The sequence below is a fragment of the Oncorhynchus keta genome, chromosome 3 (genome assembly GCF_023373465.1).
Source record: "Oncorhynchus keta strain PuntledgeMale-10-30-2019 chromosome 3, Oket_V2, whole genome shotgun sequence".
In the NCBI taxonomy this organism is placed as follows: domain Eukaryota; kingdom Metazoa; phylum Chordata; class Actinopteri; order Salmoniformes; family Salmonidae; genus Oncorhynchus; species Oncorhynchus keta.
The window spans coordinates 16472978-16500419 of NC_068423.1; the positions used below are offsets into that span (position 1 = coordinate 16472978).

The 27442-nt window shown below is 44.6% G+C and overlaps 2 protein-coding genes across 3 annotated transcripts in view; one reads left to right on the forward strand and one right to left on the reverse strand.

Moving 5' to 3' along the window:
- Positions 1 to 528: 528 nt before the first annotated feature.
- On the reverse strand, positions 529 to 14776 carry LOC118367797 (ubiquitin domain-containing protein 1-like). The gene is made up of 3 exons (XM_035751450.2): positions 14037 to 14776; positions 3956 to 4183; positions 529 to 3692 (listed from the first exon to the last, which is right to left on the reverse strand). The coding sequence occupies exons 1-3, from the start codon at positions 14122 to 14124 to the stop codon at positions 3310 to 3312; spliced, it is 699 nt and encodes a 232-aa protein (XP_035607343.1). The 5' UTR covers positions 14125 to 14776; the 3' UTR covers positions 529 to 3309.
- A 324-nt stretch (positions 14777 to 15100) lies between these two features.
- LOC118367784 (MMS19 nucleotide excision repair protein homolog) overlaps positions 15101 to 27442 on the forward strand; it is a 32710-nt gene continuing 20368 nt past the window's right edge. Inside the window, exons 1-24 of one of the 2 annotated variants that reach the window (XM_035751437.2) lie at positions 15101 to 15306; positions 15775 to 15823; positions 15938 to 16038; positions 16136 to 16221; positions 16351 to 16425; positions 16551 to 16620; positions 16726 to 16854; positions 17791 to 17852; positions 18270 to 18356; positions 18582 to 18656; positions 18756 to 18833; positions 18969 to 19107; positions 21223 to 21377; positions 21700 to 21769; positions 22702 to 22827; positions 23065 to 23146; positions 23424 to 23521; positions 23649 to 23810; positions 24297 to 24452; positions 24687 to 24780; positions 25093 to 25195; positions 25355 to 25429; positions 25633 to 25759; positions 25851 to 25957. In XM_035751437.2, coding sequence (XP_035607330.1) covers positions 15219 to 15306; positions 15775 to 15823; positions 15938 to 16038; positions 16136 to 16221; positions 16351 to 16425; positions 16551 to 16620; positions 16726 to 16854; positions 17791 to 17852; positions 18270 to 18356; positions 18582 to 18656; positions 18756 to 18833; positions 18969 to 19107; positions 21223 to 21377; positions 21700 to 21769; positions 22702 to 22827; positions 23065 to 23146; positions 23424 to 23521; positions 23649 to 23810; positions 24297 to 24452; positions 24687 to 24780; positions 25093 to 25195; positions 25355 to 25429; positions 25633 to 25759; positions 25851 to 25957 — 2394 coding nt within the window. In that variant the 5' untranslated portion in view covers positions 15101 to 15218. Of the gene's footprint in view, positions 15307 to 15774; positions 15824 to 15937; positions 16039 to 16135; positions 16222 to 16350; positions 16426 to 16550; positions 16621 to 16725; positions 16855 to 17790; positions 17853 to 18269; positions 18357 to 18581; positions 18657 to 18755; positions 18834 to 18968; positions 19108 to 21222; positions 21378 to 21699; positions 21770 to 22701; positions 22828 to 23064; positions 23147 to 23423; positions 23522 to 23648; positions 23811 to 24296; positions 24453 to 24686; positions 24781 to 25092; positions 25196 to 25351; positions 25430 to 25632; positions 25760 to 25850; positions 25958 to 27442 lie in introns of both variants that reach the window. The other variant, XM_035751430.2, reaches the window with a different exon arrangement.

Sequence of the window (27442 nt, forward strand, 5' to 3'; positions counted from 1 at the left end):
AGTACTCAACTTCATACTCTCCGGTCTTCTGCATTATAGTCCAGGAGTAGCCGATCTTTCTGCTTCGTGTCACACGCTCCATGTGCTTTTCGCTCACCCTCTCTTCCTTTATCTTATTTCTATAGAAGAAAGGAAGTGCTCATGTTTCTTTAGTGCACCACAAGAGAATTTCAGTCAATAATCAATACACGAAATTATACTATATATCCACAAGATGGCAGTATGACCTAAATCAATGACCTGATCTTGAACTGTGTGGGGCAAGTCCAGGAAGGTTCATTCAATAAGTATTGAACTTTAAAAATGAATTACCAAAGGAACAAGAGAACACAAACATTTAAACTAATAAAAATTCACTTTGGTTGTTATTCAGAGGTTAGATAGGATATTCTGGTCCAAGGCCACATACAGATTTGGCTACAGGATAAAATGAAGAGAGAATTCCTTTAACAATAATTGTAATTATGTTACAGCTAAAAACAAGGTTGAAAATCAGCTTATAAATGTACACATCACTTGTAAAACAAGTTGTTGTAAGCATTTTTAATTATCAGAAATCTCATATAATAATCACATTATATTTTTTCAAATGACTAAATATATATATCTTTATACATCCGTGTGGACATCAACAAAAACACAATTTGCATGTTTCTGCTTTGAGCAAGGCCTCTTGATCCACCCTGGTGAAAATGCTTGATTAAAATGCAATGGCTTATTGGTATCTGAGGTCCGAGAGGAACATAAAGCAGTGTACATGGTGTCCTAAAGTAACCCACAAAATAACTCAAATAAATATCCATGGCCATATTACCAGCTTTAGTCTACTGCATGACTGAGTCCACCTGTGTACCATGACTAATATATGACTTTACAGAAACATACAAATTAAACTCCTGATCTGACCCCCATATGATCTAACACGCATCATGCATACAAAACATACTTGTACATTCTTACTAAAACAGAACGCGTGTCTGATTAATTGCCTGCATAAGGGATCTTTCCTAGACTTGAAATCTCTCCCAACTACTGTGATGGGAGGTTCACAGGCCTCAGAAAACTGAAGGAAGAGCAGAGAAGTCTCTCTCTCTCTCCTGCTCCCCTGGCCTGGATCGAACCACAGCCCTTGTGTGATGTCATTGCTCGGTGGTATAAGATTTGTCCTTACTGGCAACATCGTGCAGCTCCCTCACGTAGATTACATTGAGGTTTCTATTTTTGTGCTGTCCGATGTAGGGACTGTACATTGATGTTAGACCGACGTATCTCGTTACCTCTCATAGCACTAAATGAACCTAGATGAAGCAAACATTTGAGCCACATTCTGCAAGGACGGATTGAGACAAGATGAAGCAACACAGCTAACAGAACATGGGTCTCTGATGTTTTACACAGAAGAGGTGGGAGACTGTAAAAAGGCCCTATTGCAAAGTTAGGTATTTTTCTGAGCACAAATGGATGTGCTAACCGTCACAAAGTGGGGGGGGGGCAAGGGCCAAGCCAATTCACGCAAGGTACATGATTGTTATAGTGAGGACATCCCATTAAAAGAAAAGTGGCCATTTGAACACTTTCATAGATGGGACAACATTTCAAAACAGAGATGAAGGCAATATGAAACTCTGAACAAGATCAAAGGTTGATTGTACAACAACAAAGCAATCTGAACATAGCAGGCTCCTATGTTGTGTTTCTGAGAACCTTTACATAGTCATAGCTAATGCTACTGTATATATATTAAATACGGGGAGAATCAAAAGGTACGAGGTCTATTTTGCATTGCACATACATTGTAAGTTGAGAGAAATACTCAAGTTTGCATAAAGGTTAACAAATATATTCCCAGCACATTGATCAACTGTTTGATCTAAAAGTTGGATAAAGTTCAAATGCCAATACAGACAACAAACCTAAAATCCTTAAAGGGCATAGCATGCTAGCAGATACCCATAGACTTCCAGTCAGAGCGCTAACACTAGTTAGCATTGGCTTGTGAAACTACCTTTAACTTTCTTCATACTAAACACAAAGGCATAAAAATTGTATCCGCGAGTTCATCCGACACTGGGGAAGTAGATAAATTGCCTCATTGCCAAAATATCCCTTTAAATGATAGCATAACTATGATGACAATAACCTGGTAACAAGTCTTCCCACCTCCAGCTTAACTATCCACCACTGGGGTATCTTGTTTATGTTATTTTGATGAGGCCATAAAAGAGGCACAAGCGCTTAGAGAGAGATGGAAAAGCAAAGGACTGATGTGAAGGGTAAAGGAGCACCTCATGTGCAACGAGGTGCCACCTGAGACAGCCAGAAAAGCACTGTTCCTCTTCCATGACTATATACTAAAACAGAGAGACGTTCTCCTATCATCTTCACTGTAGCTCGAGCTTCCCATTTCACCTCAGGATTGTAATGTGGCACAGCATACATGGGCTATGCTGTCTAATCATTGTCACTTTACAGTACATTGACAAATGGGAGCGTGGGGGGCGCATGCGACCATTAGAGAAAACATGGGGCTAACATCCATGGAAACACCAGTTGTACATTTGAAATGCAATAACTGATAGAGACAGCTGATCGAAAAACGCAGCAGTATATTTAGGATTTGTATAGATCTATGAAAAGATTATTCCTGAATCTAGAGACAGAAGGCTTTAGCAGTAAAAATATAATTTTCCCCCTAAGGATTCTGTTTTGTTTTCTTCCTTGAAGGCACACAAACTACCACGCAAGTACAAATCAACTGTGCAAAAAAGTTTGTTTTGAGATTAACTCAAAAAAAAGAAAGAAAACAATGAGAGAAAAAGTTTTGTATATCACTTAAGGGAGGATTATGGGAAGTATCCATTACAGGGTACCAGAGTAGAGAGCAGGGACAGAAAAACATGTGCTTTACAAACTATGTCAAAGATTCTGCGATTTCAATTGGCACCTGGTTAGTGCAGACACAGACCCCTTGCACATGCCGTGCACGCCTGCAGTCTCACACATCTGGAGGGCAATTCTGCTATGATTTACTTCAAAGTTAGTGTGGTGAGTGACAGTAAACACCCCTTAGGGTGAGTGGTCTGAAACGTCTGGATCGATCAACCAACCGTCCTATAGAGAAGTGACACACTGAAAAGAACCACACTCTTTAATGGTAAACAATGAAACATTGAAAAGCAGCACTTCAGAGTCTCTCCCTTCTGTTGTTCATCTCTTAACTGTAATTCCCCAAATCACCTCTCTGTTTTACAGATCAGCGGTAAAACCATTATCCAGGGCTCCTCCGTCGATCCTCCTTTCATCTGGGACCTAGTTAATGGGGGCCTGCGGGTTGACGATGACCTGGATAACAAAGTCCTTCTGGATCTTAGTGTCCTGCAGGCGGGTCTTGTCCGTGAGCAGCTTGCCTGAGAAGAACCAGCGCTGGTGGGCCGTGTCAATGTCCTCCTGGGCCTGAAGATGCTTCTTCAGCTGCCCGATGGAGTCGGCCATGCTGGCGCTGAGGCGCAGGTCCTTGCCCGTGGAGAGGCGCACCTTGAGCTGGAACTCCTTCTTGGGGGCGGCTGTGGGCTCGGGGCTGTCGCCAGGGTCCTCGTCGCTGCGCTCGGAGATCAGATTGACCGGAGGGGCCAGGCAGTAGACGGGTAGCTGGTAGCGGCTACCCAGCTCATCATAACACTCTGTCAGGGAGCCTGGAACACAGACACAGGAAAAAAACATGTTCCGTTGCTAAATGTGTGTTACTTCACAACTGCTCAGGAAGTGGTCTTGACTCAGGCATGAATCAGAGAAACATGAATCAGATTTCATAAATCAGGTCAAGAGTTGTGCAAAAACATCATGGTGTAATATTACCATTGTTCCAAATGTACTGACAGTTCAAGTCTATTCAGATTCCAAATGTGCCCCCAGGTTATCATAGCTTCCCCATATCTTGCGTGTGTGTGTGCCTCACCGTGAGGCAGTGTGATGCTGGCTCCGTCCACTATGGCCTGAGCCAGCTCGTGGTCGTTGCACTCCAGGGCGACGGTGGCTGCCTTCAGAGCGTCCCAGATCTCCTTTCGGCCCTCGAAGGCCGGGGCTGTGTCCCAGAACTCATCCCTCTTACTGCGGAGCTGGCCCTCCGTCATGGGATAGTCACTCTTCCACTTGGGCTTGTCCTTCTTCAGGGGCTCATTGCGACCTGCAGGGAGGGACACAACAAAAAGTCACATTGTTAGAAGGCTTTTCTAATATCAACCTACAGACTACGTACCAGAATATCGCTACACATCATTGTTTAGTGCATTGAAACGGGTACAGTTTTAGTCACTTGCTCAGTAATATATACTGGGTTACATCTCTCTAAAAACACATATGGTTACATCAAGGGCTAATGTCAAAGTGCCAGATACCCATTCTAGCCTATTTGTTACAAAATATTGTTAAGCTACACAGAACTGTTATCAACACCTCCCAAAGTTAGATCGTAGGCATGTCCAAGGCAAGGGCAAACATGGTAAACATGTTAACTCTAGGTTCTTATCTGGGTATTTACAATCTAGCATATGATAGGGAATGTCTGCTGCATAGATCTGGCCTTTTGACGGTTTTCGGAAGACATGATAGGGCAATGGGAGTACCTCCCACATCATCACTTCTGTCAAGGCTGCAATCCAGGTTCTTTGCCTTCCTCCAACTATCTGTTGGCCACTAAGCCATTTCTATTCCAAGTCACTGGGCTCTGTCATATCCTCACATGGTCTCTCCTATTATTGCTATGCGGATGAAACTCAACTGCTCTTCCCTCCATTCTGACACCCAGGTGGAGTCTCTGCGTGCCTGGCAGGTATCTCAGCTTGGATGTCGGCCCACTACCTCAAGCTCAACAAAACGGAGTTGCTCTTCCTCCTGGGGAAGGCCTTCCCAATCCAAGACCTCTCCATTGTGGTTGACAACTCCACGGTGCTCCCCCTCCCAGAGTGGAAAGAACTATGGCCTGACCCTGGATAACATGCTGTCGTTCTCTGCAAACATCAAAGCAGTGACTTGTGCCTGCAGGTTCATACTCTACGACATCCATAGAGTATGACTTTTCCTCACACCGGAAGCAGCGCAGGTCCTAATCCAGGCACTTGTACTATCCCGTCTGGAGTCTGGACTACTGCAACTCTGTTGGCTGGGCTCCCCGCTTGTGCCATCAAACCCCTGCAACTTACCCAGAACGCAGCAGCCCGTCTACTGTCCAACCTTCCCAAGTCCTTTCATGTCACACCGCCCCTCCGCACACTCTGGCTTCCAGTCGATGCTCGCATCAAGACTCCGGTGCCCAGGTTATCCCGGGCCGACATATACACTACAATTTGAGACGTCTTTTCAACATAATGTATCACGATCATAAGGTTGAGGCAGTGGTAATAGCTCGATGCAGAGAAGGCGTTTGACCGGATTGAGTGGAAATATATGATGTCGGTTCTAGAGCACTTCGGGTTCGGAAAGGAATTTATTAATTGGATAAGAATTATTTATGCACATCCGCCTGTTCAAGGGGTGCCGACAGGGGTGCCCTATTTCGCCTGCTCTCTTCGATATAGCCATGGAACCCCTTGCTACTTGCATTCGGGCATGTGCCGATATAGCTTCTGTTAAAATAAAGGACACACAGCACAACATTCCCCTATATGCAGAAGATGTTCTTTTGTTTTTGTCCAAGCCTATAACTTCTATTCCACCCTTACTTAACTTGATGAACACATTTGGCTCCTTCTCTGGCTACAAGATAAACTGGCAAAAAAGTGAGTTGATGCCAATATCACGGCCTGTGGATATGCAATTTCTGTAATCTACCCCCGTTTAGAACAGTAATGGGCAAGTTCACAAGCCTTGGCATTGTAGTGACAAGAGACCTTGATCAGCTATTGAAAGCGAATTGGGACATGAAAATATATCAGCTTAAACAAAATATAGATTTTTGGAAAACTCTGCCCATCTCCTTGGTTGGTCGTATAAACGCTATTAAAATGGTTGTCCTACCCAGGTTTCTTCACCTCTTCCAAGGTCTACCCAATTTCATACCACAAAGCTATTTTAAGAAACTGGATTCAATAATAACTCAATTTTTATGGGATAACAAGGCAGCCAGAATTTCAAAGAAGCATTTATGCAAGTACAAAATAGAGGGGGGCTTTGACCTTCCTCACTTTAAACTGTATTATTGGGCTGCTAATCTGAACATTGTGTCTTTCTGGAGGGAAAGCTTACCTGCGATGAGACAGAAGGATATGCCTGCATGGCTTTTGATTGACCAGGCCTCCTGTCAACGTTCCTCACTCCCTGCACTTGTTAATAGCCCATCATATGTGAAAAAATCCACTTATGACTCTAACCCAGTCATTTGTCATATGCTTAGGATCTGGAAACAGATTAGGTATTTTCTTAACATACCCACTGTATACATTGACAGCCCGATTTACCTGAATCATGCTTTCCACCCCGCATTGGATGATGTGGTGTTTTCACAGTGGAGGGAGAAGGGGCTCACAACAATTGGTCATCTATACATAGATGGTCAGTTAGCTTCATTTCAACAATTACAGGGAAAGTTCAACATGCCAACAACACATTTTTTCATATACCTCCAAATCAGGAATTTCGTAAGGACACATATCCCACAGTATGGCATGAAGCCAAATAGTCCCCCATTCAAAAGGGTCAGTCTCTAGACTGTATGATGTGCTACAGGCCCACATAGAGGTATCCACAGACACCATTACAAGGGCTTGGGAACAAGTACTTGGGTCAGAAATCTCAGATGAGGACTGGGTGAAGCTCTCATGAATATAAACCACAGTTCAGTGAATGCCAGACACAACCTTGTACAGTTTAAGGTGATACACAGGTTACATTACTCAAAAGTAAAACTGCATAAAATATTCCCGGACACCTCACCACTGTGTGAGAGGTGCAAGCAGGATGAGGGGACGTTGACCCACTTATTCTGGACATGTCCTAAATTACATGTTTACTGGGATCTCATTTTTTATTATTTATCTAGAGCCTTTGATAGAGTTCTAGCCCCAGACCCATTGACCGCTCTGTTTGGTACAGTTGATGGGGAATAACAACGAAGGGAAAGCTGTCTCTCTTTGTACTCTATTAGCCAAAAGGCTCATATTGCAATTTTGGAAACTGGAGACTGTACCCACCTTTGAAATGTGGTTACGGGATTTGGGGAATGTAATACATATGGAAAAGATTTGATACAATACCTCCAATAGAAGTCCAATGTTTTACTAAATATGTCAGCCGATACTGGATAAATGGTCTAGTCCCGCTTCATAACTGGGTTGACGATCTGCTGCTACTCTGTGCTGTACTCCACTAAATATTTATTTTTGGCTTAACTACACTGCTTGTAATGACTATATGCTGTCTTCTTATACATGTACCACCTAATAGGATTTAGTTTTATTGTGTGTATGTGCGAAGTTTTGTTTTGTCCTCTAAAATTGGCCATCCCATTCAACAGTACAATGAATGTCATTGTTAGTATTGCTGTCTTTGTTATTTGATTTTTTATTGTAAAATAATAAACATATTATAAAAAAAATTTAAAAGACTGGTGCCTACCCACGGAGAAGCTAGGGGAACTGCCCCTCCTTACTTTCAAGCTATGCTCAAACCCTACACCCAAACCAGAGCAGTCCATTCCGCCACCTCTGGTCAATCTCCCCTCCCATCCCTAAATGTGCTCTATACTATGTTGTGGTCTCACCTCGCTCTGTATGTGAGCGTCTGCTAAATTACTAAAATATTAATTTCCAAGTACACTAGACTAGATAGCCTATTACCTAATGAGACTTACCAGCAGCCATAAATCCCCTGACGCAGAGTGAACAACACACATTAAAGAATGTTAGTAGAGGGGGCTTAGACAATGTGGGGGGCATCATCATGACACAGTCATTACCATGGACGAAACTAGAGCAACAATGTCGTGGCGTCTGTCAATGCCTGGAATCTCATTATAATAGGATAGTCTATCCCCTACGTTCAGTAAGGTCATCATAATACCATATAAGCAAGTTGTACAAGACACAGAAAACTAGAGCTCTTTAAAAAAAACAGCCCTGGAAAGATACTTAAGAATCTAATAGACGTTACACGTTGCTCTGGCTATGCCACAGCAGGCCTTTGCAGCGTTAGATATTCCATGAGGACTAGTACACCCAGCGATAATAAACCCTCTTCCACATCATCATGACCAAAGTCCACCCCTCTCTGCCAGATTCAAGGCAGCCAGGTGAGCCACACAACATAAACAAGACCAATCTAGGCTCTGCTCGTTTGCATGACAGAGCAAAGGAGGCATTCCCGAGAGCGGGGTGGGGGGGTGTTTGGACAATAAAATTCCACCTCCCGCGCCATACACGGCCCAGGATAGCGTAGAGTGAGTGTGTGGCAATCTCAGTTGCACTGGGCGTTCCCATCTCCAAACGTTTCACTAGCACAGATGCAACAGTTAACAAGACATTTATGGAGTATTTGGGCCTGCCCGTCTGGAGAAGTTTTCCCTACATTGCTAGCAAAGAACCCCCCCACACACACACACACAGCTCTCTATACCCTCAATCGGGGTTTATAATTAGAATATGCAGACAGTATTACACCATGTACATCTGAAAGATAATCCATGCTTAGCGTTGGATTAGCACTGCACACCTATCGGGGAAGCCAGGAAAACACTTTTCAGAATGTGGTATGGAGAGGTGGGTCCCGGCCTCCAATGAGGACTTGGTGTCAAACTGAGCAGCTGAGTTTTAGAGTTGGCACCAGAGTGTGACTTCGGCTCGGTCTGTCACATGGTACTAAACGGGCCCAGTTAGCTAACAAACGAGTGTTTGAATGGTCAAAGAAGAGTCTGCTGAGGCAGCGATTGTTGTCCTAACATGACCAGCGGTATCTCTGGTCTTCATTGACAACTAGGCTAACCAAGTGCAGCAAGGAGGGGCAACAAAGACAGTTGCCAAGTATTTAAAAAAGGGTCACCTTTCAACCAAAAAAATGATTTAGAGTGCAGGTAGCTTACAAGGAGTAAACGGTGGTTCAGTGTAGGATAAACAGGGAGTAGAGTGTAATAATCTTCATACTAGCACTCAAGCAGAGTAATGGACTAGTCTATGAGAGTTGTTTGATCAGGCAGCATACAGGACTAGGACACAACTGTGTGTGCGACACTATGTGATGTCGTAAGGCAGGGTATCCCAAACTCGGTCCTGGGGCCTGTTTTGGTTTTGTCCCTAGCGGATTCAAATAATCCAAGCTTGATGACGAGTTGGTTACTTGAATCAGTTGTGTAGTCCTAGGGGCAAAAAAACAACAACTAAATGTGCACCCAGGGGAGGCCCCAGGGCCGAGTTTGGGAAACTCTATCGTAAGGGACATCATATACTGTCTGTTCAACTCAACATACACGCTGTCTTGGGAAAAAGGACTTGTAGACTTTCCAGTCATCGTATAGCCTAGACTAGGCCTCTGTGAATAGGTCTAATGTGTTGCCTTGATTACCAGCTAACGTTTCAACATCAGATTAGCAAATAGTTTGGAAACGTGCAGGACTATTTCCAGGTGTGCAGATATTGCAGCACTAGGCCAAGGAGCACCTCCACCCATCATGAATCCATGTTTCCGCAGCATTAGAGAAGCATTCCAGAGACATGACGCAATAGCAGGGTGTGCTCCTCATGTGGGGCTTGTTGAGGTTACGAAGGGGCAGATAATGCCACACTGGGGTGTTGGTAATATGCATTTTACAGACAGGACTGCATTGCAGATCACGTTATGTATTGTTTCAGGACACGAAGATATAGCCCACCGCTACATCACAAGTGTATGTGGCTGTTAAAAAGTATTATCTTGGGACTTGGGTTCAAAATAATAGATTACAATCTTACATCAGAGCACCTCACTCCCCCGATAACACTAAATATAGGGTGGATCTGTTCCTAGAGGCCTACGGCCTGCTTTCACCCCTACAATGTCAATGTTGAAGTAGGCCAATTTCAGCCCTGAACCAACATTGCAAGTTAAAAGCATATCCGCAAGACTAGGAAGTACCCATTTCACAGACAGTACAGAACAGCCATGTAGGAATGAATTCTATGAAAGTTAAAACGAGGCTTGGGCCAAGAACAAATTCACTGAACATATAGTCACAACTGTAATTATATATAATATATGCCATTTAGCAGACGCTTTTATCCAAAGCGACTTACAGTCATGTGTGCATACATTCTACGTATGGGTGGTCCCGGGGATCGAACCCACTACCCTGGCGTTACAAGCGCCATGCTCTACCAACTGAGCTACAGAAGGACCAATCTTGTCGCCTTTTACAAAACACAGTCCTCCTCGACATTCTGCGGCTAAAGATAAAACTTGGCCTCGCCTGCCAAACCTCCACGGAACATCCAAAAAGCTGTTAGAAAACTGCTATCAACTTTGCAAGACAACTTTGATGTGGATATAGAGCTCCACAGTGGCGGTGTCATAATACCCATTAAAACCTAGCAGTCAAACAGGGAAATCGTTCCAATCATTTTTCCACCATTCATTTTTCCAATAGGGAATATTAGAAACACTTAAAATAAGGGCTGTGTTTCGTGTAGGCTTACCCTGGCATGAGGGATAAGGGGACTTGTATCAATTTATATATATATATATATATCACCTTAACCATGTAAATCTCTCTTGGACAAGGTGATGTATCAATATAGATAGAGAGAGATATATAAGTCCCCTTATCCCTCATGCCAGGGCAAGCCTACACGAAACACAGCCCTTATTTTAAGTGTTTCTAATATTCCCCATGGGAAATATGAATGGTGGGAAAATGATTAAAACCATTTCCTTGTTTGACCGCTAGTTTTTAATGGGTATTATGACTCATACTTCGGTACTGTATTGAAAGCAGGTGCTTCCACACAGGTCTGGATCCTAAGCTAATTAAGCAATTAACATTCCATTATGCGTAGGGTCATGTATAAAAATTCCCAGTTGGCCATTATTTTGGCTACCATGGCTAGAAGAGATCTAAGTGCCTTTGGAAGAGGGGTCTTAAATGAGCATAGGGCCGTTTAAAGGGTGTGTCATCAGATCTCAACCCAATTGAACACTTCTGGGAGATTCTGGATCGGTGCCTGAGACGGTGTTTTCCACCATCAACAAAACACCAAATTATGGAATTTCTTGTGGAAGAATATACAAGTTGAATAAAGTACGTATTCATAATGATTTTCATAAGAATAGTGTTGCATCACTCAATATAGGTTCAGGACACGCAGAATCTATGCCAAGGCACATTGAAGGTGTTTTGGCAACCCAACGCCCTATTCAGACACTGTTGGTGTTTCCTTTACTTTACATGTAGCTACAACATGACTTGGCCAAGGTTATAATTAAGCAAATGCTTACACCCAAATTAAAGTTCTACACCAAAGAATAAAACAATACTTCCACCCACATATCTCACTGATCATCCCTAAAGCAAATACCTAATTTGGCTGCCTTTCCTTCCAGTTCTCTGCTGCCAGTGATTGGAATGAATTGCAAAAAAATTAAAATTAAAAAATAAATAAATTTTAAAAAATAATAAAAAAATAAATTTAATTTTTTTTTTTTAAAAATCGCTGAAGTTGGAGACTTATTTCCATCACCAACTTTAAACATCAGCTTACCGATCGCTGCAGCTGTACATAGTACATCTATCTGTAAATAGCCCACCCAATCTACCTACCTCATCCCCATATTGTTTTATTTACTTTTCTGCTCTTTTGCACACCAGTATCGCTACTTGCACATCTGCTCATTTATCACTCCAGTGTTCATCTGCTAAATTGTAATTATTCGCTCCTATGGTCTATTTATTGCTTACCTCATGCCTTTTGCACACACTGTATAGACTTTTTTTTCCTACTGTGTCATTGACTTGTTTATTGTGTTGGCTTGTTTATTCCATGTGTAACTCTGTCTGTGTCACACTGCTTTGCTTTATCTTGGCCAGGTCGCAGTTGTAAATGAGAACTTGTTCAACTAGCCTACCTGGTTAAATAAAGGTGGGGGAAAGAAAAGGCAGCAAGTCGTCCTTAACTTAGCACCCTGGTATTCAATTCTAGCCATAATGGGAGACATGGCACTGAGAAACATCGGTCTTCTCCTTGCTTTCACATGGCACACTGCATGCCGGCCTGGTGCACGCTGCCCCGGTGGAATAGTTGTCGTAGGGCAGTGGTTCGCAAACCTCTCCTCAGGGACCCCCAGACGTTTCACAATTTTGTTGTAGGCCTGAACTCACTCAGGCCTGAACTCGCTCACTGACTCACGCAGTCAAGGGCTTGATACTTAGTTGACAAGTTGAATCAGGTGTGCTAGCTCTGGAATAGATCAAATACATGGAATGGCTGGAGGTCCCCAGGGAGAGGTTTGAGAACCACTGCTGTAGGCCACATGACACGACTTGTTCTTATTACCGACCTGGGAGTGCCTCTGCATCATCAGTCTACCTGCATCAAACGCTCACTGCTCCTAAGGTAGCGTTTCGCAAACTCGGGCTGCACATTTTGGTTTTTGCCCTAGCACTACACAGCTGATTCAGATAATCAGCTGATCACCATTTGAAATCAGCGGTGTAGTGCGAGGGCAAAAAACAAAATGTGAACCTCTTGGTTTGGTAAACACGGACCTGAAGCCTCTACAAATCATTGTTGGCCCTTCAGTCAACTTTATAGACGAGGTCTTCTGATATCTTTTGTTTTTATTTAACTAGGCAGAACAAATTCTTATTTACAACGACGGCCTACACCTGCCAAACCCACCCGCACGACGCTGGGCCAATTGTGCTCCACCCTATGGGACTCCCAATCACAGCCGGTTGTGATACAGCCTGGATTCAAACCTGGGTGTTTGTAGTGACCCCTCTAGCATTGAGATGCAGTGGCTTAGACCGCTGCGCCAACTTCTATAATACACCAAGGAAGTCTAATGGCACATTGTGACTAAAGACCGTACAGTATGAAGAAAGACAAACTGCTTCTCCAATAGAAATCCCGATCACACTTGAAGGTGATGTTGGCTAGGAAAGCTCATGCGTAGAAATGCATCATCGGGTCTTCACTTATTGACTTCTCAAACCCTGGGATGGTCTGTTTCGCAAGCTTTCACAGAAGTCTTGCAATGTTGCGCCTCTGGGTTTAGAAACTGTGTTATGACAGTCCCACAGTCCAGTGTAAGATTGCATTTTCTAAATTAGGCCGAGGTGTTGATAGGTCCTATGTGGCAGAGGGATCTTACTGCGTTCCGTGTCCCTTGGAAGTTTCCAATTTGTGTTTCATTAGAACTAAGCTATTTGGAGCCTGTAGCTTTTGTCTTTATGCAAAGTGCTTTAGCAGCAATCTACATTCCATCAGTCACTAAACGCCAACAAACTATAACAGGTTAAACATGGCAGTCTGCTCCTATTTTTCTGCAGAAAATAATCTTAGCAAGGTAATGGACATGCACATGAAAAATCAAGATAGCATTGTTGGTGAAAAGTCAGCTCAACTACTATGATGTATTATTGACAGTCAACCAAAGGTGTTTTCCCTGATCAAATCAGGTTTAGCCTAGTTGTGTTGGTAGCTATTTATACAGCCATTGGTTGGTACATTTGAGTAATTTAGCAGATGCTTTTATCCAGAGCGACTTACAGTAGTGAGAGCATACATTTTGTCTGTACTGGTAGAGGGGTAACAGGAAGGAACTCTGTCCATTTGTGTCCTGCAAGATGGGGGAAGGGAAATTACAAATGTATCCTACAGTTATTTGGGCACAGTCCAGATTGGTCACCCGTGTTATTAAGAGTGAGAACCTTAAGGACGAAATCCATATTTCTCTGGGGGTTAATATGTTGTAGTAATGAAATGGGTAGACACGGTACTACATGGTAAACATTTACCACGTAATGTGTTGAACTGTGTTCCTATTCGATGCACTCAGACAACAAAGTTACCATTACTTACTTCCACGTTTTCGGTGTGCTCCTCCACTGCTTCTGGATGCTCCGTGGTCCTGTGTGTCCTCACGTTCTCGCCCAACACATCCTCCCATGATTATTATCAGTTGGCTAACTATGTCGGGGCCCCATTATTAGCCAACCGCTACCTAGTTCCAAAACAATTAGATACAGCCAGATCCGCTGTACAAAATTCTCGCTAGGTCAAGGTGCTTTTCTTGATAGCAGAGTCCACAAATTAGCGTTAGATTGAATGTGAACACTGGTCGCACAACTAAATTGTAAGCACGGAAGAGCAGGCTAGCTACTTCTGCTTTATTATTGTTTGATGCGATCCAACATTCCAAAAGGAGTAGTCACGTGCAGACTCGCTAGCAAGCTAAACGGGATAAATGTCAACAATAATTGATTGCATTATGCCTAGACTGCCTATATACATTCTACTTAGACAAGTTAGCGTGCCAACTAGCTAGCTTCGTGGACAACAATTTGCTAAGCAACTTGTTAGCAAGCTCACATTAGATCACACCACCATCCGTCGTTGCGCGAGACAGCCCTAGATAATTTAGCTAGTTAACATTAGTAAACAACCTTTCACATACTCACGACCAGGTAAGTAATTCTAAACGGATAGCTTAGATTGTAAACCAAAATTATTGTTGATATGATTCTCCGTTTAACACCGTGGTCAATTTCAAACCTTTCTAATTTTTCTCAGGCAGGTTTTTAAATCCCCTTGTCTTCCTGGTGCGGGTAGCAACAGTAACTTTTTACGCCTGCGCGTGCTCAAGGCCAGGGGTGTCAGATTGTGGCACGTCACGACTTCCTCCAGGGGTGGGGAGCATCCCTTGAACAAATGAAAGTCCTCAACCATGCCAAAACTAACTTTATATACATATATTTTTTGCAGATGAACGGTCAAATGATAAATAGAAATATAAACATTTCCATATATAACATTTCTTTAGAATATGCACATAGCCATGCAATTCCACAACAGTTTTATGTATTATTTGGTTAGTAAAGAATGTACAGCTTTAATACATTGCAAAAAAAGGTTTTGCACATTTATGCATGGGGTTCAATATCATATTTGATATTATTACTTTTTTTGTGACTGCTCTCAGGGTAATCGCAAGAACTTTCCACGCATGCTCACTTCAGTTTGGTTGAACCAAGGCTGTTCGTGATGGCTGCGGGTAGTGCCTTGCTAGTGGGCTTGGTAGAAGAATTTGTTTCGGGACAACAGGACAGCAAGGCCGCAGACACCGCAACAGGTATTTCAGCCACCTTTCTCTCTGATTTGGTTTTTGAGATGAACGTCAATGAACGATACAGAAATCGCGCGTGACTGGTGGCCCAGCATGACTTCTGGCTAGCATGCTAGCTAGCAGCAGGCCATCAAAACTCTTAACGTTACTTTCTGTGTTTAACCCGTCATTGGTTCAAGTGCATACTACAAAAACGGACATCAACAGCCTTTTCAGTAGCTATCAACGTATACAAAGTGGCAATCAATGTCTTTGAAGTCAAGCGAATGAACATATGTTGTTGGCCACAACTTACTTGCTAACTTTCTAACCAGCCTGCTGTGAAAAGGGTTTTTCTCAACATATTAGCACAGTGTCTTTGACATTAGACTCTGAACCTACTTCCCTGTCCCCTAAAAGTGTCTGCATGATATATCCTACTCATTGACCACTTGTCTTTCCTCTGGCTGAATAAATGCATTTTCCTTTGATTAGGACTCAAGGCTGGACAGTTTACAATACTACAGTTGGTTGAAGCGTTGGGGTAATATTTAAGTTACATTAATCATTATTGTCCCAGTCACTATCATTGTCATCAACTTCAATGTCATGCCGTTTCAGCCAACACTAACACACTGACCATCTTGTCTCTGTGCAGCTTGCATCTGGCCAGCTCCCAACCCCAGACCCGAGCCCGTGGTGTCCAGCTCCTCTCCAATGTCCTGCAGCAGTGCCACGGAGACCTCACAGAGAGAGAAGGTAAACAGCACTATAACACATCTGTGTCGTTTTGGTTTGTGGGTGCTATATGTCCTGTCATTGGCTATTGATTATCGTCTATTTGTTTTGCCCTCAGTGGACGTCCTTCTAGCGTTTTATGAGAACAGACTCAAGGACCACTATGTCATCACACCACATGTCTTAAAGGGGATGAATGCGCTGGTAAGTCTTAGTAGCCTGATGTTAAGTTTGACGTGAATGTTAGATAGAAATGTGAATATTGTCAAACGTGAACTGACAGACGAGTATATCTGGCCTATTCCTGACCAACGTTTTGAAATACCCTCTCAGACAAAATGCTCAGTGTTGCCGCCTGGGTCTGCGGTGTCCATTCTGAAATCACTCTTCCAGGACGTTCATGTGCAGGTGAGCACATCCAACCTGCCCTGTCAAGTGTCAACTCTCCTAAATAATTAGCATACAGACGGAGCCTCTATGTTTCTTGTACTGCATTACCCCTGACCCTGTTTCTGCTTTCTGTGTCACTACAGTCCCTGATGCTGGTGGAGCGGTCATGTGTTTACAACATCCTAACCCAGCTTATGGAATCCAGAGAGTCAGGTAAGAGCTGTGGTAGAGTGGTAGCTATCATGGAGAAACCAGCATGCTCTGTATGTTGCTTATCTGCAAGTTGTTGAATTGCTGGACCACTTTCCCATCCCACAGAGCTGAAGGGCCTGGGTGCAGACTTTGTCTTTGGGTTTGTTCAGTCAGTGGATGGGGAGAGGGACCCACGCAATCTTCTCCTGGCCTTCCAGATCGCTAGGAAAATCATCCATGGAGGCTATGATCTGGGTGAGAACACACGCGTTGTTATTCCAGACTTTACAAACGTGTTTTATGTACCTTTTTTAGTTGTGCTGTCGTCTTGTGTTTCAATGTTGCTCAGGTTTACTGGGCATTCAGTGAACTTGTAACACTTTCATCTTCGTTTAATTGCTTCCTCAGTAATGAGGTGAAGGCAGGTTGTATTCAATCAGGAACAGGGAAATTACATTTCTTGAGGAAATTGATCAGCTGTGTCTTAGGAGAACGTGCTATAACGACAAGCAGGGGAAAAAAGACCCTGTAAACGTGTGCGGCACACAGGTGACCAAAACTCACCATCAACACGGTGTCCGGTAACAATAGCGACATGGTGTCCGGTAACAATATCAACACGGTGTCGAGGCGTGATATGAACCCTTGACTTTTTGTTGTGGATTAACCATGTCCTGGTTACGAGAAATGAAGCATTGGCTTCTGCTTGTTTAGTCTGTGGTGAGTGACGGATGGACAGAGACTAATTGAAGCTGAGTCATGTTCCAGAAGTGAACATAGTTTAGTCTCGCGAGTGCTGCTCGTGTTGTTTAGACTACCAGTGTCTTTCTCTCCGGTAAATGAAATTGTATCTGCAAATTGCAGAGATTAGGGTGTGCGGAGGCATGGAAAAACCTGCATGTCATGACTGAGAACAGCTCTCCTGAGAGCTAGCCATATAGAGCGGAGTTCCCGTGTCACTGGTTTAGATTGCATTTCTGCTTGTACATGTTGGATGAAACGTATGTCTTGAAGCATACCAACTAAGTAGCACTGTGAATGATTTCATAAGGTGATTGCAAAAATATATATATATATTGCGTGGTGCCGCAACAACATTATTGAACTGAAAGTGTTAGAGATTTAATACATGTATTATCTAGCGGTTCCTCAATCCGTAGACTGTAATATTATGTCTGTTTCTTTATTCAGGTAAATTCACAGAGGAGCTGTTTGAAGTTACATCCTGCTATTTCCCCATAGACTTCAGCCCGGTAAGTGTTTGTTTGTGCAGCTGTTGTGGACTTAGACCCGCCAGATGAACCTACCCAGGAGACAATGCGTATGTGACTCGCTGTCCTATGTGCTCTGATACCTGAGCCGTGTGACACCGACTAGCATCTGGCAGAGGATTATAGGACATGGATAAGCCCCGAGTCTAAACACTTTGACAGACAGCTTGTATTATTCCATTTTTTGGGGAGGGTGATTCAGATTGAACTTGATAGTGGAGATCACTCAGAACAGTACTTGATGAACATTCATTTTTAAGAATTAAGAGTATTAAGGAAGGTCTTTTGATGAGCTGGAACTAAGTTCATTCAATAAATAAAAAGGGAATGTTAGAGTTGTTCCGTGTTTTGAAATGGTTGACATCCATGGCTGTTCTCTCTGTGTGTGTTGCCACCCAGCCACCCAATGACCCCCACGGCATCACCCAGGAAGAGCTGATCCTCGCCCTGAGGGCCGTGCTCACTGGAACACCACGCTTTGCAGAGGTGGGGAAGACGTACTGTACTGCACACTACACACAATGCGTCGTCTCTTCCCACATCTGCCGTGTCTGGCAAGCGAGACCACACAACATATAACCTTTTAGAATGTTAAAGGACATCAGATATAGTCTTTGTGTATGGTTGTATGTTTGTGAGAGACAGAAAGTGAACAAGTGAAAGCGTTTGTGTGTGTGTAGTCATGATTTGTTGATTGTCTCGCTTCAACAGTTCCTGCTGCCGCTGATCATTGAGAAGCTGGACTCAGATGTTCAGAGTGCCAAGGTGGACTCCCTGCAGACTCTGGTAAGACCATGTTTGTCACCTCAGATCATCTTTGTGGTTTATATATAAAGTAAATGGCATTCATGTCTTAATGAGCCGTGTTTCATCCTCGTGTTGCAGACTGCCTGTGCTTCTGTGTATGAACATAAAGAGCTAGCCGAATTCCTACCAGGCCTTTGGGCCTCGCTGCGCAGGGAGGTGCGTTTCAATGAAACCTGGGGGGCTGGCAACATCGAAAATGACTATTAGAATTGTGTGAAAGTGTCTCGAACAGTACACAAGGCATCTTGATAGTCTGAATGGAGAGTTTGATTGGCCTCCATCCCTGTGCAGGTGTTCCAGACAGCCAGTGAGAGGGTGGAGTCCGCTGGTCTCGCTGCCCTCGGTGCCCTGACAGCCTGCATCTCCCGCTCCGTCCTCAACTCTGACTCTGAAGACTACCTCAATGTCTTCCTCGACTTGGTCCTCAAAGGTAACCCCTCAAACAAATCTGGTTCTGGGAACAGGAGCCAACTAATGTCGAAGGTGTTTGTCTATTTTGTTATTGTGTGGGGTCAGTGTATTTGGAAATGTGAGAGGGAGACAGACTTGGCAGTTGTTCTCCTCAGTGCTTACCACAGTAGGAGAGGTGTTGAGCGAGGAAAAAACTGAGTAAACTAGAACGCTATTTGGCCCTAAACAGAGTACACAGTGGCAGAATAACTGACCATTGTGACTGACCCAAAATTAAGGAAATCTTTGACTATGTACTGTGAACATAGCCTTGCTATTGAGAAAGGCCGCCGAAGGCAGACCTGTCTCTCAAGAGAAGACAGGCTATGTGCACACTGCCCACAAAATGAGGTGGAAACTGAGCTGCACTTCCTAACCTCCTCCCAAATGTCTGACTATATTAGAGAGACATATTTCCCTCAGATTACACAGACCCAGAAAGAATTTGAACAAATCCAATTTTGATAAACTCTCATATCTATTGGGTGAAATACCACAGTGTGCCATCACAGCAGCAACATTTGTGACCTCTTGCCCCAAGAAAATGGCAACCTGTGAAGAACAAACACCATTGTAAATATAGGTTATACTTACGTTTTTTTATTTTTCTATTTGCACATCATTACAACACTGTAAATATACATAATGACATTTGAAATGTCTTTATTCTTTTCGAACTTTTGTGCATTTAATGTCAACTTTTTTTGTTTATTTCACTTTTTGTTTATGATCTATTTCACTTGCATTGGCAATGTAAACATATGTTTCCCATACCAATAAAGCCCCTTAAATTGAAACCTTTTTAAAATTGAGAGAGCGAGGTGGGGGAGATGAGAGACATCTCCACAGTGGCAGCTTGGCTACAGATGATGGCAAATAAATCTCAGGCTCCTTGCTACCTGTCTGCTCTCGATGCTTACTCACAACCTTCCACCTTCGACTCACCACACTGTGCCTTATTTACACCCAGATAGGTGTAGGTATACACACTTCATATAATCCAGCACAATGTCCTCCTGATACCTAGAATATGTGGACATCTATAAGTACCTAGGTGTCTGGCTAGACTGCAAACTCTCCTTCCTGACTCGTATCAAACATCTCCAATCCAAGATCAAATCTAGAGTCGGCTTTCTATTTCGCAACAAAGCCTCCTTCACTCACGCCGCAAAACTTACCCTTGTAAAACTGACTATACTACCGATCCTCGACTTTAGCGATGTCATCTACAAAATAGCTTCCAATACTCTACTCAGCAAACTGGATGCAGTTTATCACAGTGCCATCCGTTTTGTTACTAAAGCACCTTATACCACCCACCACTGCAACCTGTATGCTCTAGTCGGCTGGCCCTCGCTACTTGTTCGTCGCCAGACCCACTGGCTCCAGGTCATCTACAAGTCTGTGCTAGGTAAAGCTCCACCTTATCTCAGTTCACTGGTCACGATGGCAACACCCACCCGTAGCACGCGCTCCAGCAGGTGTATCTCACTGATCATCCCTAAAGCCAACACTTCCTTTGGCCACCTTTCCTTCCAGTTCTCTGCTGCCTGCAACTGGAATGAATTGCAAAAATCTCTGAAGTTGGAGACTTTTATCTCCCTCACCAAATTTAAACATCTGCTATCTGAGCAGCTAACCGATCGCTGCAGCTGTACATAGTCCATCAGTATATAGCCCACCCAATTTACCTACCTCATCCCCATACTGTTTTTATTTTATTTACCTTTCTGCTCTTTTGCACACCAGTATCTCTACCTGCACATGTTCATCTGATCATTTATCACTCCAGTGTTCATCTGATAAATTGTAATTATTCACTCCTATGGCCTATTTATTGCCTACCTCCTCATGCCTTTTGCACACACTGTATATAGATTCTTTTTTTTCTACTGTTATTGACTTGTTTATTGTTTACTCCATGTGTAACTCTGTGTTGTCTGTTCACACTGCTATGCTTTATCTTGACCAGGTCGCAGTTGCAAATGAGAACTTGTTCTCAACTAGCTTACCTGGTTAAATAAAGGTGAAATAAAAAATAAAATAAAATACACGCGCCATCACCAATGTACCAACCCAGCCTAATGTTTTGTAGACTGTCAGCACCACCTGTGTGAGCCGGACCTGAAGCTGGTGTGGCCCAGCGCCAAGCTGCTGCAGGCCACCTCTACCGCCTCCTACAGGGCGAGCCACAGAGTTGCAGCCGCCATCATGCCGTCCCTCATAGAACAATACAACAGCCGAACACAAGTGAGTCACACCAGCCAGCTAGGTCGTTCCATTTCCATCAGTGTTGACGCTCGTCTCCCATTCTTGACTGTTGGTAATGATTTGAGTCAGTTCCGCGAGTCAGATTTCTCACATTGTGTGTTTTGCTGGCTTCCCACATAGTCAAAATCACAGTGTTACTGCATTGTAAGTTATGTCCATTTGCTGACCCAATACTGCCACTGGACATGTAGGCGGCCCAGCTTGTTGTAAGTATCTTGGTTCTGGCTTGGTTCCTACAGGCATATGGTTCCTTGGTTCCTACAGAAATCTTAAATATCTGTCTGTGTCCTCCCCCGTGTAGTGTGCTCAGCGGCGCACCCTACTGGAGGTGTTACAGGGCTTCGTCCAGCCAGTGAAGTCTTCAGAGGAGGGTAAGTGTAACATTCATTACTGTCCCGCTCTTTGTGCCACGTTCATTAAGAGCCGTGCGTCAGTCTAGGTAACATAATAAAATAATCTCTATCAAAACCCGTCTGACATGTCTTTTTTGTTGTTGCATGGGCTAACTCTCAATCTGCCACATCCTCCTATGTTGGCCTTGCGCATCTGCGGTGGAAGGCGGCCGAGCTCCAGCAGTGTTTGTCAGCCCACGAGAAGTTGGTCTTCTCACGAAAACGTCTGTAATGATGGTGTTCTCTGTTTTGCTCTACGAGCCCCACAGCATGGGACTCGTTTAAAGTCAGTAACTCTGATGTGCCAATATCTGTCTGTAATTTATGGCCTTTAGTTTGAGCTACAAAGTAATTTGACTACACTATGAAAAGGGGTGACTCGTACAAACACGATGGTTTTCTTCATTTTGCTCTGACCCCACAAGTGTCCCTGAATTCGTCTGATTGTAACCCATACAAACTAATGGAAGTATGCAGGTAGTTCTGTGGGTTAAATATTTCGTCATCCCCCCCCCACCCCCAAACGGCTTAGACTTTTAGAGATTTAATGTCCCCTGTTCCTCCTTTCAAGTTCTGCCTCTGTATCTAAACAAGTGATTTACAATGCTTCATTTCAGGGCTCCATTTGGAAGAGTATTTGAAGCAGAACGCCGTTAGAACTTGCCCAAGCATAATAACTATTCATGCTTTAGGAATGATGAAAATATCGAGCCTTCTCTACTGTACAAGAACTCAGTCCCTCATGAAATGTTCCCTCCTGGTTCGTGTGATATGTGGCGGTGTGAATTATTCTAGTAACCTTTTCCCTCCACTCTCACGCCTCTTCTTCTCTCCCCTTTCTCTCTTCCTCCCTTTCTCCTTCCCCACTTTCTTTGTCCCTCTCTCTCCCCCCTCCTCCTCTCTCTCGCCAGATGAGAGTGTGCTGTTGGACTTCAGGCAGTCTCTTTGCAGTATAGTGTTCTCTGCTCTGTCTGAGAACAGTGCTGGGCTCCAGATCACATCACTGCGTGTGCTCACTGCCCTGAGCCAACAGACAGGTGAGACTCCTGACCTCGCAATCCCTCTTCCAATTAACATACCTGACCAACACATTTGAGACCTTTTGAGCTCATCTCACTGCTACACAGGATTGAATTGAAGTCAGAATGAGTCTTTGTGCACATGCTGTTCAGCTTGTGAGATAGAGAATACATTTAATTGGCCATTCAGATTGTGCTACATCTCCCCATACTATGCTGAGAAGTATAGGTTGACCTCTCCCACCTCTCTCCTAGTCCTGCTGTTAGAGTCAGATGTGGAGCTGGCTGTTGACCACCTCACCAGGCTAATCCTGGAGGAGGAAGATGCTAAAGTCAGGTTAGTACCAGTTTTCAGTTCTTCTGGGAGGGCAATCAGAAGTCGGTGGCCACGTTTACACAGGCAGCCAGCCCACTTCTGATCTTTTTTATTTCACTAATTGGTATTTTGACCAATCAGATAAGCGCTGATAAAGATCTGATGTGATTGGTCAAAAGGCCAGTTAGTGAAAAATAACCCATCAGAATTGGGCTGCCTGTGTAAACACAACCTGTGTGTGGCTAATCAATTAACACAAGGGTTTGGTTCTTCTCTCTGCCTCTCCCTGTCTGTCCAGCCTGGCTGTGGTTGAGTGTGCAGGGGCTCTGGCTGGTCTGCATCCTCTAGCCTTCATCTCTAAGATGGTTCCACGGCTGAAGGGGGAGATCTTCTCAGGTGGGTTAGGGTCAAAGGTCAAAACGAAATAATGTAAACAAAGGTCTTTATCATTACGTTCCTTCAATGACATCATTCCAACCAGAGGAGGGTTACTGAACTGAACCCTTTCCTGTCCTGTTCCCAGAGTCCATGGCACAAGGGGACAGCGCCACGCCGTCCCAGGAACATTCCCAGCAGGCCGTGCGTCAGCGGTGTTTGACGGCGCTGGCTGCGGTGTCGTCCCGGCCCAGTGTGGTTCAGGAGAGCACACCTGTCCTGCTACAGGTTCTCACCTCCTCACACACTGGTATGTGTCACTACCACACACTCTTCTGTCTTTTTATAGGTAGACCCTTTCTAAATATGTCTTATATTTCGTTGTATAGGTAAACTCCACTGTCTCTCTATGTTAAAGCTGCAATATGTTAACGTTTTGGGCGACCTGACCAAATTCACATAGAAATGTGAGCTATAGATACGTTATTCTCATTGAAAGCAAGTCTAAGAAGCGGCAGATCTCTTCTATGTACACTATTTCAATGCTTCCCGTTTCCTTTCTGAAATGTACTTTCGGTTTTGTACACCAGCTTCAAATAGCTGAAAAACATAATTTTTGTGGTGGTTGAAAATATATTTCCCAACAGTTTAGATGGTACAATGGTTCCCTACACAATACATTGCTTGAACTATTAGAATTATATCAACCAAGAAATGGCGGAGCAATTTCTGCATATTGCACCTTTTCTATAAGTAGACTCTGATGACAATGAATATGTAATCTCACCCCCAACAGGCACTGGCTCGTTTTCATTGGAGGAGGTGATCTCTGTGTGCCACAATCTGCAGAGGATAGCAGAGCATGCCCAGGACACTGAAGAGACCGGCCGCGTCTTCCATGACATCATCATTCCGCGCCTGCTCGGACTGGCCTTGCAGGCAGCTATGCGGGGTGAGAATATTCTGACCAACTAATGGCTTCAGGCCTCTGCAACACATTGTAATGTTTTGATTAATGTAACCTTTATTGAACCAGGAAGTCCCTTGAGATAAGGAATCTCTGGTTCAATGGAGAGCTGTTCTGAAAATGAGTAGGTGTGTTTTGGCAAACCTATGCAAACTAAATGCAGAAGACCAAACTCCTTTTGACTGATGTTTTTTTTTCTGCTCTGTTTTCTATGTGAAGGGTCCTCAGACCATCCGAGTCCTTTAGTGGAGGAGTCTGTCCTATCAGCCATGGTACCAGTTATCAGCACCACCTGTGCCCGACTACAGTCCCAGTGAGTTGGCATCACTGAGAGAGCCAGCCACCCAGTCAGACGAGAGACACACGCACACATAATTGATGACGGCACATGTATTATGTCATATGTAAATATATTGGCTTGGTGCTAACCACTAGGGTTGTAAAACTCTATGAACTTTTAATACATTCCCTGGTTTTCCCAAACTCCTGGTTGGAGGATTCCCAGATTCAGGAGGAAACAGGCAGGAAATCTAGATTCCTCCAACCAGGATTTCTGGAAAACAATGGGAGTTTATTGAAAGTTCCCGGAATTTTGTAAACCTACTAAGCTCTGCTGTGTCACCAGACTGGCGGGCCAAACAGCCTCGCGGGCGGTGTCCCTCTTCCTGGATGGTGACATGTCCTTCCTGCCAGAGAATGCCTTCCCCTCCCAGATCCAGCTCCTCAAGGTCAGGGTTCAATGCTAAAGACACCCAGCCGTCTCCTTTATCAAAATACACTACTACTGAGGATACTCAAGGGACAGGATGCATGCTGGGAGTAAATAGAGCATTGTATCTGTGAGTGGTACATTGAATGGGTTGTCCTTTGACCTTGTCCTCCAGAAGCAGGCAGGTGACTCCTGGAGCCAGTCCCAGATGGTGTGTCTTCTCATGGGCTGTGTGTGCTCACTGCCACGGAGTGTAAGAACGCCCTAAAATGTCTGCTACTCATCACAGGGCCTCAAAACCACACTGTAACCGTGTTTGTACTGTTAAATGTTCATACAATGGATACCGGGATAACGCGTTTCGCCGGATACTCGGGTGTTGCATTCTTAAGATATCCTGACATTGAATGGCTTCATTTAGCCCGTTATCATTGACCGACCGTGTGTCCTGGACAGGTGGAGGTTCCACAGATGGACAGGCTACTGTTAGAACTGGAGGAGCTGAGCTGTACCTGTGTACATCCCTTCTCCTACACCTCAGCCGCCAAGTGCTACGCTGGGCTGGTCAACAAGAGGCCTGCAGGTGAGTCCTCGAGTCCTGTCCTTGATCTGAATGAGGATTGGTCAAGTGAATGTTGGTGAGATGGTATATTTAATGTTGTGTGTTTCGACAGGAGAAGCCCTGGACTCTCTGATAGACGGGACGTTAAAGAGGATCTCCACTGAGCTGGACTGTGCGTCCTCCTCGGTCCGAACGCAGGCGTTCACGCTGCTGCTCTGGGTTAGTATATTTTATCCGTTCACATCCGTTTATGATTTCCATATGTTCTCTTTCGTTCTCCGTTCCCCTCAGCCCATACTTAGCTTACTGAACTCCCCACACTACGGCCCCCCGTGTCTCTAGACTAAGGGTCTCTGATACTCCTACGAACCCCCTGTGTCTCTAGACTAGGGGTCTCTGATACTCCTACGAACCCCTGATACTCCTATGACCCCCCCCGTGTCTCTAGACTAGGGATCTCTGATACTCCTCGACCCCCTGTGTCTCTAGACTAGGGGTCTCTGATACTCCTACAACCCCCCTGTGTCTCTAGACTAGGGGTCTCTGATACTCCTACAACCCCCCCTGTGTCTCTAGACTAGGGGTCTCTGATACTCCTACGACCCCTGTGTCTCTAGACTAGGGGTCTCTGATACTCCTACAGCCCCCCGTGTCTCTAGACTAGGGGTCTCTGATACTCCTCGCCCCCCCCACCCTGTGTCTCTAGACTAGGGATCTCTGATACTCCTTACGACCCTCCCGTGTCTCTAGACTAGGGGTCTCTGATACTCCTACAACCCCCTGTGTCTCTAGACTAGGGGTCTCTGATACTCCTACGAACCCCCCCTGATACTCCTATGACCCCCCCCGTGTCTCTAGACTAGGGATCTCTGATACTCCTACGACCCCCTGTGTCTCTAGACTAGGGGTCTCTGATACTCCTACAACCCCCCGTGTCTCTAGACTAGGGGTCTCTGATACTCCTACGACCCCCTGTGTCTCTAGACTAGGGGTCTCTGATACTCCTACAACCCCCCCGTGTCTCTAGACTAGGGATCTCTGATACTCCTACGACCCTCCCGTGTCTCTAGACTAGGGGTCTCTGATACTCCTACAACCCCCCGTGTCTCTAGACTAGGGGTCTCTGATACTCCTACGACCCCCTGTGTCTCTAGACTAGGGGTCTCTGATACTCCTACAACCCCCCCGTGTCTCTAGACTAGGGATCTCTGATACTCCTACAACCCCCCCCGTGTCTCTAGACTAGGGATCTCTGATACTCCTACGACCCTCCCGTGTCTCTAGACTAGGGATCTCTGATACTCCTACGACCCCTGTGTCTCTAGACTAGGGGTCTCTGATACTCCTACAACCCCCCCCGTGTCTCTAGACTAGGGGGCCCCCCGTGTCTCTAGACTAGGGGTCTCTGATACTCCTCGACCCTCCCGTGTCTCTAGACTAGGGGTCTCTGATCTCCTACGACCCTCCCGTGTCTCTAGACTAGGGGTCTCTGATACTCCTACGATCCCCGTGTCTCTAGACTAGGGGTCTCTGATACTCCTACAACCCCCCGTGTCTCTAGACTAGGGGTCTCTGATCTCCTACGACCCTCCCGTGTCTCTAGACTAGGGGTCTCTGATACTCCTCGACCCCCGTGTCTCTAGACTAGGGGTCTCTGATCTCCTACGACCCCCCGTGTCTCTAGACTAGGGGTCTCTGATACTC

Coding starts and splice junctions, on each gene's coding strand:
- LOC118367797 (XM_035751450.2), bottom strand. CDS start 14,124: ATGGGAGGATGTGTTGGGCGAGAACGTGAGGACACACAGGACCACGGA. Junction 4,184..14,036: donor AGCACACCGAAAACGTGGAA/GTAAGTAATGGT, acceptor CCCTCCCTGCAG/GTCGCAATGAGCCCCTGAAG. Junction 3,693..3,955: donor CAGCATCACACTGCCTCACG/GTGAGGCACACA, acceptor TCTGTGTTCCAG/GCTCCCTGACAGAGTGTTAT.